This window comes from Cordyceps javanica, chromosome 3, assembly GCF_051103115.1.
Source record: "Cordyceps javanica chromosome 3, complete sequence".
NCBI classification, from domain to species: Eukaryota; Fungi; Ascomycota; class Sordariomycetes; order Hypocreales; family Cordycipitaceae; genus Cordyceps; species Cordyceps javanica.
Genome location: NC_139297.1, coordinates 1988364 through 2000165, shown reverse-complemented (window position 1 = coordinate 2000165; position 11802 = coordinate 1988364). Strand labels below are relative to the sequence as shown.

The 11802-nt window shown below is 53.6% G+C and overlaps 2 protein-coding genes across 2 annotated transcripts; both read left to right on the top strand.

Annotated features, from left to right (window-relative positions):
• Nucleotides 1-539: 539 nt before the first annotated feature.
• Nucleotides 540-1553, top strand: V2A60_004807 (uncharacterized protein; the record flags this gene model as incomplete). The annotated part of the gene is made up of 1 exon (XM_083256121.1): nt 540-1553. One exon carries the CDS (start codon nt 540-542, stop codon nt 1551-1553), a length of 1014 nt encoding a protein of 337 aa, XP_083112247.1.
• Nucleotides 1554-8749: 7196 nt separating this feature from the next.
• On the top strand, nt 8750-11033 carry V2A60_004806 (transcription factor domain-containing protein; the record flags this gene model as incomplete). The annotated part of the gene is made up of 3 exons (XM_083256120.1): nt 8750-9323; nt 9378-9464; nt 9532-11033. 3 exons carry the CDS (start codon nt 8750-8752, stop codon nt 11031-11033), a joined length of 2163 nt encoding a protein of 720 aa, XP_083112246.1.
• Between the last annotated feature and the right edge of the window lie 769 nt (nt 11034-11802).

The following is an 11802-nucleotide window of genomic DNA, read 5'->3' as shown; positions in this document are numbered from 1 at the left end:
TACCGCGTCTGTCACCCATGGAGTTCGCAAGATCTCGCCTCATTAAAGCTGCTTTAGAAAGACGAGTAATTCAGCCGGTATCGCCCGGGTTTACCAAACTCTGGTTTTGGACTCCGCGCTGGGAAACCTTTCTCGTGCTACCAAGCAAACGCCCTCCGCCAAATATCATATCTGCTTCCTCGGTTTCTGGTGATCAGTCGCCGGTAGCGAATCTAGAGCTAATTACAAGTTACCCTACGCGCCGGAAGCCAGGCGGAATGGTCCAAGCTGAGGCTGAGCGGAGAAGCTTTCGCCTGTCCTTGAATCTCGGCAGCATTGCCGTCCAATTACCATCTATGCTGAATTTGGTGACGTTGGATGGTATCCATCCACTCAGATCTTTATCCAGCTCTACAAAGTCAGGGTCCCCTTCCGACGCAGGTGAGAATAGTCATGCACCAACAAGGCCCAGCATGTACGCACCACATGTAGCGCCTGCACCGTTGTCGAATCCTGTCAGCCACGCTTCACCGAACACAAAAGCAAAAACAAAACAAGGCATGCATTTCCAACGCCATCTTCCCAGTTTTGTCGCACAGCCCCCGCTGAACACCACTTTTTCAAGCTTTGCTTCTTCTCCTGCTATACATGACGGCATTGATCGACGGCGCTTCCACAATGGCGCACGCACGGCAGAGCGTATTGCCGACAATCCCTTCCAAGACACTACACCACCCTCCTACCGAGCTACACGTTCCGAAGCGAGCTCTCTGTGTGTCTTGTCGGGGGATCTTGGTACCGGTGCAAAAGCGCAGCCATCGCGCGAAACCAGCCCACCTCGCACCACCGAGCCGAAGAATCTCGGGCTCATCCTCCAACCGTCAACGCCCCCCCACAGCTCGGCTATCGCCGCGCAACGGCCGCACTACCACCGCCTGGCGCAAGAGGCCCGCATCGTGAGCCCGGTCGTGACCCGCAAGGTCGGGACGCTGGTGGCGGGCCGCTCCGTCATGAGCCTGCGCGCCCACTCTGAGGACTTTTCCCTGCCCGACGCCGCCGAAGAGGAGCGCGCGCTGCGTCCACCGCCCCTACACGTTGTGCGGCGGCGGCCCCATGCTACAGTGGCGGCGGCGGCAGGTTGTGGGCTCCGTGAGAGAGACACGACGCGCCGGAACCTATTTCGCAGCAGCACCGATGATGGTGATGACGGTTGGTACGGACTTCTGCGCCATCTCGGCAACGGCGCACCGCTGTCAAATGAAGAGCAACCGACGCCGTGGTCGCCGCTGTATCACGGCCGCACGCGCCACAGGCGCGGAAGCAGCAGCCCGCCAGAGACACCATCGACGCAACGCCAGAGCTTGGCGCTGAGCTATCTGTCGTTGACCCCGACAACGATGCACCTGGCGGGCTCCAGCGATGAAGCCGAAGAGGAGCATTCGGGGTTTAGTCCTCGTCATCGACAGGTCGGTTCAACGCACCAACCGTTGCCAGATTCTCCCACGTTGCCGGCGGTGGGGCCGCAGCTCATATTGAGATGTACGCCGCGTCGGGCATCGCACGGTTCGTTGTGAGGAAGGCGATGTACTTAATAGAAGCAGGAACACTTTCTCGCATAGCAATGAAAAGAGGACAGAAAACAGAATGCCGAACCTACGAGCGAGCCTTTTGTCAGTAATCGGGATCTTTGTCGTGACTGTAACTGGAAGGTCTTTGGGTCTTGCTTGACCGCCCCAGCATTCGGGTCATGTTACATTTTGTGGAATGGGATCCAGATACAATGTCCTGCTGCTCTTACTCTACGTGCTGTCATGCGAATACCAGGCTGTCAGGCTTCTAAGTTTTACTCGAACTACTGCCAGAAACCAGTGCATAGGCTCCTAGAATCTCTTCACACACAGCCAGCTGTGCAGTTGTTGGGAGGGGGGGAAGACGGTGCGAGAAGTCAACATGGATCGTCTGCGAGAACGAGGGGAGCAGATGATCCTGTTTGTTGCGCTCTGAGGTGGTTGAAAGCCCAGCAGCCAAGTCGACGGGTAGCCCCGTACTTCTTGGCATGGCAAGGGTCTTGCCGAGCGAACAAATCAGCATCATCACAATTGTAATACTGATACAAACATCAACACATGAATAAACCTTCGATGGCCCACTTGCTTAGCCCATTCAAGAAAGTATATCCGGTGAACCACATGGTGCCATGCCGACAGCCAAGATTGATACCCCGTACGACCCCATATAGGGCGGCGCGTGCGAGTCGAACCACTCCGATTATCAATCTAAGCCTTCGTATTGCTTGGAATATACAGGGCTCCCCACATCCCACCCTCCCGCATCTACAAACAAGGCCGTCCGGCCGGAAGAACGGTCCGAGAGAGAATGGAAAGCGGTTGCGAAGCACTTGGCGCCCCATCATGCAAAGTTACCATGATATGATTACGGCACCGCCCGCTCGCATACGGAGCATGGACCCCCGGCCATGGTCATGATCATGGCCTTTGCAGGCGAGGAGCTGAAGCTAGATAGCCACGTCGTGGGCGCAGCCAAGGTGGCTTCACTACCTTTTTCCTAAAATTAGATAATGACAAATCGCCTCCGCCAGACACCTCACCCCTCGCCCCGGCCTGACGGGACATGCGGATGGGTAGGCCTGCATTTAACAAGGGGCGCAAGATACCGAGAGGGTGGTTGAGGTCTGCAGGTGGCGCTACCGCACACTCAGTCACTACTCCATACAGGAGAGGGAAGACTGCCAGGGCAAGGTTCAGTAGCGAAGGGGACAAGGGATGGTTTGGAATATCGACGGCCTTGTGCCTACACGATTCCAGCTACCTGGGTGCGGGTGACTGCAGGTACAACCGCATGAGAACAAGCACGGGCGGCCAAAGCTTAGCGGCATCAGGGGAGGCAGCCCAGCTCATCTGTGAGTGCCAGACTCCCCGCCACAGCTGACAGCCCTGTCAGTTACATCGTGTAATGATTTCCGCCTGGGGGGGGGTCGCTTTGGGATGAGCGCGGCGCCGACGGCGTTGTTGGCGGAGTCATCATGGCACATTACGTGGCCACCATGTCGAATCGAGAAGTAAGATTCGTAAATCGTGCAGAAGATATGGCAAAAGTGACGGGTTCAGAGGGGGTGAAGGTAAGGTGAAGGTGGATAACACAGACAAGGTATTAATAAATCATCATCCTGGACTAGCAACAAGGGTGGCTTTAAGATCAGCAAGCGGCGCCAGCCAACGTTTGTTTCGTCTTTGTATTACATGACAAGGCGAAAGGGAGGAAAAAGAAAAAAAAGAGGAACATGGAATTGTAGGCCAGGAAGCCGCCTTCTCATCACAGGTGAGACCCCCATTCAGGGCGGCACATGGCGGCGCATGTGCTGGCGGTGGCGGTCCCAGCCGTTGTCGTTCATTCCGAGGGTCTGGATTCTGCAGAGTTGAGAGGTTGCGGAAAAAGGGGCCTGCATGCCGTTGGGATTTTTTCTGGTCCTGAATGCTAGGAAAAAGCAAAGAGAAATCCTGAAGAAAGAGGAGGCACTAGCCTAGCGGTCCGGGTCGGCACAGCGGACAGTTGTCCATGTTGAGAAGCAGGATGCTGTGCAAGAACGCCTCGCGCCGACAGCTTGGGTCTGTACCAGCCCATTCAACAACAGTATGCTGCACACTAATGCGACTGGAAATTTCTCTCTTTTCCAAGTAGACGTGAGCCCGAATGGGAGAACCGAGCCCACCTGTGGAATGGGCTTCGAATGGAGGGTGTGATTAACGGTTGCCCCGTTGAGCATATGGGCATCCCTTCCAACACTGACATGGCAGCCAGAAGCGATGGAATTCTGGAGAAGTTGGGGGCCGGCGGGGGACAAGCCACTCCTATGACTTGTATATTTGCTGACCTCGGGGACTCTCATTAGCATCTCCCTTTGCTTGTGTAGTAGATGCACACTTTGTACAGATGCCGTAGCGATCGACGTGCATCATTTCGACCGAAATACCACTCCGCCATCTTGTGCGGCAAGTTTATAATCCCCCATCCTTGAATTCAGACGACGCGCACCTCTTCGCAGCTCAACGAGAGGCTAAGACATACCAAGCAAGCCCGTTGGGCGTTTGCCCTCGCTAGCTCTGTTCCAGCCAGGACCGTTAGAAATGCACAGGCCAGTAATGAGAACTACTCGACTAGCCTTTCGGTCGAGCAGTGTCGGAGACTTTCATTAGAGCGAAGTTTCGCTCCATTGGCGTTGACGTTTTATGCTGGGGGCCAATATTCCAAGTTTGGCTGTATTACCGAGGCCAAAGACATGTTGCGGCACTACGTATTCGGCATGTTGTTTTTTGATTCAGGAGGGAACAGCCTGCCGATCGCCTAAGCTGCTCTACATGACAACTTTGTGCACACTCCTCCGTCGTTGTATGGCGATGGTCTTGTGGGCGGTGTGTATGCTTCACACATTGGCTCTTGCTAATATCGTTCAAGGCACTGCCGTCTGGGTTCCCGGAAAGCCGGGAATGGTGCTTGCCAATTGCGCTGCACCAAGAGCGATGTGAAACAAAGGCATGCACCTGATGCGTAATTACCTGATAGCTTGATGGAAATCGCCCCAGTCCTTGAGGTACGAGGATGGCTTAAGCCGGAGGAGTGAGGGCTCATCTATCCAATCGCAGCTCTGTCAACTTACCGAGAATGGATGACCTTGATTCCTTCTCCCACCCATGAGGAAACTCAGCTAGGACAGCCAACTAGTCAATAGACAACCAGACTAGCACATTGTGAGCAGCCCAGGTCACTTGCACAAGTGGTAGTCTGCCGATCGTTTCGCAAGTAAGACCCGTACTGGCAGCGTTCTTGGTTCGAATTCAGGATTTGGTCGCCTCATTGCGGCCACATGGCTTGAGGAAGAGCCATTCCTTTCTCTGGTACGATGACGGCGTGTGCCCATCCTACCGACGTCGCATTACAAGGCCGCCGGTAGGCCCTGTTATGAGAACGAAGTACCCCGTGAGGCGCTGAAGGCTGTCACCAGATTCATGACAGGTCAGATTCGCTGCACACCACTGTAATGCAGCGGAACACGGACCGGACCTTGCTCAGCCGGGCGCCACTGTCTTGGAGCACCCCACAGTACAACCATACCGACTGGCCTGCATGCCGCGCGCGTTCTGAGGCTGAATTACGGCGCGCCGATGTTGCAAGGGAAAGAGGTTCAAAGGCAGTCGAAGTGGCCTCTTTATCCCGCAGATACCCATTTGAACCGAAACTGGGGAATGTTTGATGGCGTAAATGACTTCGATGGTATCTCGGACTGAAGCGCTGTCGTCTCTGTGCTTCTCTGTGAAGGCAATCAGCCAATCGTAGAAAAGAAAAATAAGTCCTGCTCGCCATTCCCATAAATATTGCATGATATTCATCGTCCTAGGCGTTGAGGTTCTTTCTCCCCACCAAATCAGGGAAGCCGTTCGGGCCAGTGACAAATTGCCTGGAGGCTTGGTTACCCGGCAGGAGATCAAGGCCGTGGTAGACGAGAGGCAATGCATAGATTCGAGAATATATCTCTGCTGGAGGAGCATATTTTACTGGCTGCGGATATTTGTTCTATGTCGCCCGGTCGTTTGGTCGGCAATACGACTCTTGGTTGTCACGCAGAATTCGACCTGAAATCTTGGTCATCCGTGGTCGATCGCAGGATGTTAGCTTGAGAGAGAAACCGTCCGCGCGACAGGCAGGGCCTCTGCCACTATTTTTGGTGTGCCATTAGCGGAGGATAATATAAATCGGGGGATCGACCCCACCTCTTGCATTAGTGTTCTTTGCATAAATAGGATAAATAGGATCCTCACGAAGCTGGCGAATGCTCCAGCTGAGCACGGCTCTCGGGCTGCTGTTCTGAACTGGAGGCAACCCACCGTTAGCCATGACTCCATGACCGGACGAGGCCCGACAAGCTAGCGCATCTTCGTAATTCGCTGCCCTGGCTCAGAACATGATGCGCGGCGCTGGCCGTTGCTCTGTGCGAGCCGTGTGGGAGGACCGTGGCGATGGCGACGCTAATAATCCAAGACGGCGTACTAATAGCCCCGACTGAACTTGCAGCACTCTTTGCGTCTATCGACTGCGGGTCTAGGAGACTAGAGACTATTAGTATTTATGGCGTGGACTGCAAAAAGGACGCCATGGCTGATGAGCGGCTTTGCGACGGGGGAGGAAGAGCGGCGGGAGGGAACTGAACCGCACATCCAGGCCCGCTCCCCGAATGGTGCTTGCAGCCAGCCAAAAGACGGCCACGGAGAGAGACCGAGCGATTGGTAAGGTCAATCTAAACCGTTGGCTGCCGCACATCTCCGATTATGTTTGCTTTGCTGGGTGGTAATGCTGGTAGAGGACGGTGGTGGTGTGTGTGCCATGTACATCAGTTGGGGGCTGCGCTAGTGTTGACTGGGGGTGTCAGACGTGCCTACGCATGAGAAAAAGAAACGAAACGTCAACGAGAGCTCGCGACTAGTACATACTGGCTGACTGGCCACACGACTGTGTTCCTCTTTACCAGAAGATACGTCGTCCGAGCCTGTCGTTGGTAGTGTCACGGCAAGGCTGTCAGGGCCACACTTGGCAGGGCACGCACAAAGGACATTTTGATGTTGGTGGAGGCCGGGCCGCGCCTGGGCGGGCCGTACAGTTGCCCTTGCACTGTGCTCCGCAACCTTCCATTAACGGCCAGCGAGGCGCTGCTGGGTAGCCAAGCAGCTTACAGGCTGATGCTTCCCCCGTGCCTCCCTCCACAGCCGTGTTCCATTGGCTTGAGCCCTTGGCGTCTTTGGGTGGAGCGGTGGACCGTGCGCAACATAGCATCTGCCGCAGTCTGCACTGTGCTTCACCTCGCGGAGGCAGCCGCTGCAAGATCCAAACTGTGTCCAAAGCTACCGTATGGCATACAGAGTAGACCAGAAGTGCAATTCATCGCAGCCCTTACGACCCTCAGCACTTGGCTAGATATAAGGCACACGCTTCATGGTACCTAGCAGCTGCTAGCAAAATTACAATCTACTCTTTGCAACGACGGCGGTCAATGTCTCGCTGTCTCCGCTGCTGTTCCATCGGACGCCGCGATATGATTAGGGTGTCGTTTACACTCATTCTAGGCCGCTTGCTCTGCATGCTGAGGATACACGGCATGAAAACTCTTCCTGTTTTCGTTTAAAGTAGTACTGCGACTCTGCAAAATTGCTAGCTTGAGCCCGCCAATGCGTCGACACAGGCGAAGAATCACAACGTATGCAGAATTCACATTGTCGAATCGCCATGCGTGGTAAATGAGCTGACAGGACGGACCTACAGCACAGTTCAATGATCTCCGGGATACGTTGGTCTTGCCACCGCTTCTTTCATGCTCAGTCCGGTCTTAAAGCCGCCTCAACCCTACCTGCAGCGGCCTTCGCAAGCACCATCGCCTCCAGAGCTATTCCACCATCCACTTCGTCACTGGACAAATTCACCATGTACAAGAAAACAGCGAGGGCACATCTCACTCACGGCTTCCCATTACGTTCATCGCGTCGCACAGCCGGCGGCGTTCAGCCACTGCCCTGCCGTTGGAATTACCCATGACCCAAATGAAACCCCGAAACTCGGCCGTATCAGCAACTGTTCTGGCAGCACATTCCAGGCCATTTAACGATTATTCCAGCACCGGCTTGCTTGGCAGAAAAAGCCTTTAATGCTGTCTTCAAGGTGCAGTCAGACTCGGGCGCAACATAGCTTCATCCTCTCAGCAAACCCCCCGTGGGAGCTTTGAGCAGCCGCCCCCAACGAGCTCAACGGTTGTGAGTAGGGCGGTTCCTGCCATCTAGGGCCCAACAGTGTGTGGCCTTCGTAGCCTCTCCACCAGACTAGAACTCCGAGTTACGAGTAGCTGCTTGCCATCCGCCGTCCGCCGTCCGCTGTTCCACCACCAAGTGACGAGACATGGATTGCTGGCGCACTAATAGATGCCAGCGAGAGCCACAGTGGAGCAAGACGCCATGGGACGCCAGCCTTCAGACCCCTGTGCGACAAGTACAGATGCTCCCAAGCACGATCAGCAGTTGCTCGGTACCATTGGCATTGCCCCGTCCATCCAGCGTTGCCTTCGAAAGAGGCGTTCCTTACACACCCGTCCAGGACAAGCCTCCAGCCTGGGGTGGCCAGTTGCCATCGGCCTTGCTCATCTCACACCTCTCCTCTCGCGACCCCCCAGGGAGATGGGATGCGAGTGAGCAACAGACAGGGAGTCCTTGCTAGGTGGGGGTTTGAGTAGCTCCTTCTGTCTGGGCTGATTTGGTGTGGCATGCTTGACCGGTATAAAAGAGAGGCCGTTCTTGTCGGGGCCGATTTGCAACCCCAGACACCACCTTCGTTGCAAGATAAAACCCGCTCGACCCGGCGAGCCCATCTACCCTGGCTTAGGCATACACCTCCGGCTCCATGACGACCTAACTGATTCTTGGTCGTACCATAAGTCAGAAGAGCTCGAAATACTGGCCGGTTATATATACACAGCTTCTCCGGGCACTACTGATTCACTTCTCGCCCCATCTAACGTTCCACATTATCTCGACACCTTTCGCTCCCACTGGTCTTCTTCCTTACTCAACTCTTTTTTCCTGTTTCTCACCCTACATACCACAACCGCGTATTCGTGCCTTGCTGTTTTGCCTTTTCGTCTCTCCGCAATCCGGTGCTTGGCCAAGCTACAGGCTGCTCGCTTCATCACGGGCATGTTGGCGCTAGTAAAGGTGCCATGGATCGCAAGCTCGTCGGAGAATCACACATCAACGACAACCAATCGCTGCAGCAAAAGACTGAAACTCTTTGGAGCACTATGGCAATACCTTCATCAGTTACGTGTGACGACAATTGGACGCCCCAAGCGGCACCCAATTCATCTCACAGCAATCAAGTATCACCTCTCAGTGGATTGGGAACGGGGAGTAACAACAACAACGCGCGGCTGTCATATTCGGTTGCCTCATCTTGTGAAGGATCCTGGGCAAGTAGTACCACGGATCACGACGAGGCCGATGGGGAAGCAAATTGGGATGAGTGGGAGCAAGGATCTGACTCGGCACTGATCATACCAAAGAACGAGCCTGCAGATGAACCAGATGTATTAATGTCCGAGTTCAAGAATGCTAAGCTACCATCACCCGAAACAGGGACGCTTGTGGCCGGTCAAAAGAGAGGGCGAGGACGGCCTAGGAAGAATCCGGTGCCGGCACAAGCCAATGGCACTAAAGTCACCAAGGGACGCTCCAAGACTGGGTGTATTACGTGCCGCAAGAGAAAGAAGAAGTGTGATGAAGCTAAGCCTGGGTGTATGCATTTGGCTTTCCAAAATGCTAATGGTTCTTCGCTGACATGATGTACAGGTATGAACTGCGAGAAGAACTCCGTGTTATGCGAGGGCTATAATGAGAAGCAAATATGGAAGAGCGGCAAGGAGCGTGCTGAGGAAGGTAAGCATCTAAATATGGGCAGTCATCGATGCACGGCATTTCTAGTTTGCTAACATGCTCTTGGCAGGCCGCACAAATCGAGAATCGTTCACATGCGTTACACTTCCGGCACTCATTCAGGGCTTCGATACTCCCGAGGACAAAATATTTTTGAGCCACTACCTCAACCGTCTCAGCAATGTGCTGACAGTTGAACCGGAGTCACAAAACGCGTTTAAAAACATACTTCTCACACTGGCGACAAGTCACCAAGGGCTCCTGCACTCCATTTTATCCATTAGCAGCATTCATATCGACCTAGAGACATCGTACGGTGAAGCTCTCCTGCAAATGAATCCTGACGTTACGAAAGTATCATTACGTCAGCGCTCCGAGTATCATACAACAGAAGCAAGAAATTGTCTGTATGGAGCCTTTGAAAAGTCCGAGCTTCTAGACAAGGACAGCTCCGAGTATCGTCTCATCTTGGCAGCGCTTTATGGCCAAATGTTATGCTTGGTAGTGCGGACTTTGATAGAAGGCAACCCGAGAGGTGAACATCGCGTGCATCTAAAAGCGTATCAAAAATTGATACAAGAATCGCCACCAGAGAGCATGCAACTTTATACGTTTATCACTGAATTTTTCCAGTATCAAATTTATGCCGATGACCTTCTTTGGCACCCAGAGAGTAACTCGACACGTCTGTCCCTGGAGAAGAGCAGCGATACTCCGAATGACACTCCACGCCTTATCGGGGTAGCTGATGGATTCTTTCGCCACTTGCGCGACATCACAAGTGTGCGGGATAGGATCCGCAGCGGGCTAGGGGCGACAAAGGATCAACCTGCTGCACTTTATGCTGAGGTTTTTGAGGGAAACGACATCGCACTGGCACTCAAATCCTGGTCACCTAATTGGACGCCGGGCGACAACAGAGCCAGAGTCGGTGAACTATATAGGTTATCGCTTTGGATATACATTTTTCGCACAGTTTATCCTCCCGCCACAGGTAACGCGGACATCGTCTTAGGAGGGTCCTCCCCATCGTCCTATATGCAGGCGAGACGATCATCAGTTGCATCCTCAGCTGGCCAACTATCCAGTGCCGGTTATGAAGACAAGTATGCTTTCGAGCGAAAGACTTCAGGCTCCCCCAAACCATCCCGAACCAACTCGATCCATGAGGAAGACGGCCTCCCCACCCCAGCTCCGACGCATGGCACCAGCTCAAGCCGCCCGCCCTCACCGCCACCTTCACGCAGGCCATCTCAGGATGACAAGAGGGTCACGGTATCCATATCAGATGCACTGAGCATTCTCGAGTCCTTTGAGCCGAATGACCAGTGTCAAACGCTGCTCTTGATCCCTTGCTTGCTCATCGGTACGTGTTGCTTTGATGCAGCCCTACGCCCTCGCATCCGAGCAGCGGTGCAAGCTGTTCGTGACTATACGGGCTTGCGCAATGCGGACAGGGTACAGGAGATTCTCAACGAGACATGGGCTCTCATGGATCTTGGTGATTGGGTTGCGGTATGGGATTGGCAAGCAACGGCCCAGCGCCATGGCCTTAATTTTCCATGTACATGATTCCTCACGGAAACACTTTGTCCTTTTTTTTCTTAGTCCTTGTTGTTGTTGCAGTTCTCTGGCAGAACTTCGTTATGCTTTGTTCATCAACAGCACGCAGTCAGTCGCGGAAGAGAGATGCGACTCTTGATTGATCTTATACGATCGGCGTTTTCACTTTGTTTTACACCTTGCAACAGCTGAAAGAACGAAATGGAGGTTGGCGGCATTTTCAATCAGCGTTCATCGACTCACAGTCACTCATATATCCTGCATTCTAGCACTAGAATCCCTTTTATCCATAGACACGTCCTTCAATGAGGCAGCCTTGTTTGTTTTCTTTTTTGTATAATGCCATCTATCTCAAGATACGACTGCTCACTTGCTCATTTTCATATAGTTTTGTATCCTATAACCCCTCGCCATAGCTACAGCTGGTTTCCTTGCGTGCCAACGGCAGTCCATTTGTGGTCCTGCAGGACGGGGATCCGACTTTCGTGTTTGATGCTGGGTCGGTGGTGTTCTGTAAACCTGTTCTTTACGCGGATCAACGCTTATCTCGACGCCTGTATATCGGAAATTTCAACCATGAAAGTTGTCGGCAGGCTCATCCCTTCCGATCTTTGGTATGTCATTTCTGAGTTTTTGCCTCGGCCGCCGAGATCCGGGCTATCTCATACTGATACCACTCGGAGAATTTCTTGCTGTTACTCTTTAGAGTGTCAGCTGTCAGAACCTTCTGTCCCTGTCTGCGATTCCTATTTCGTCAGACTCCGATCTTGACCAGCGG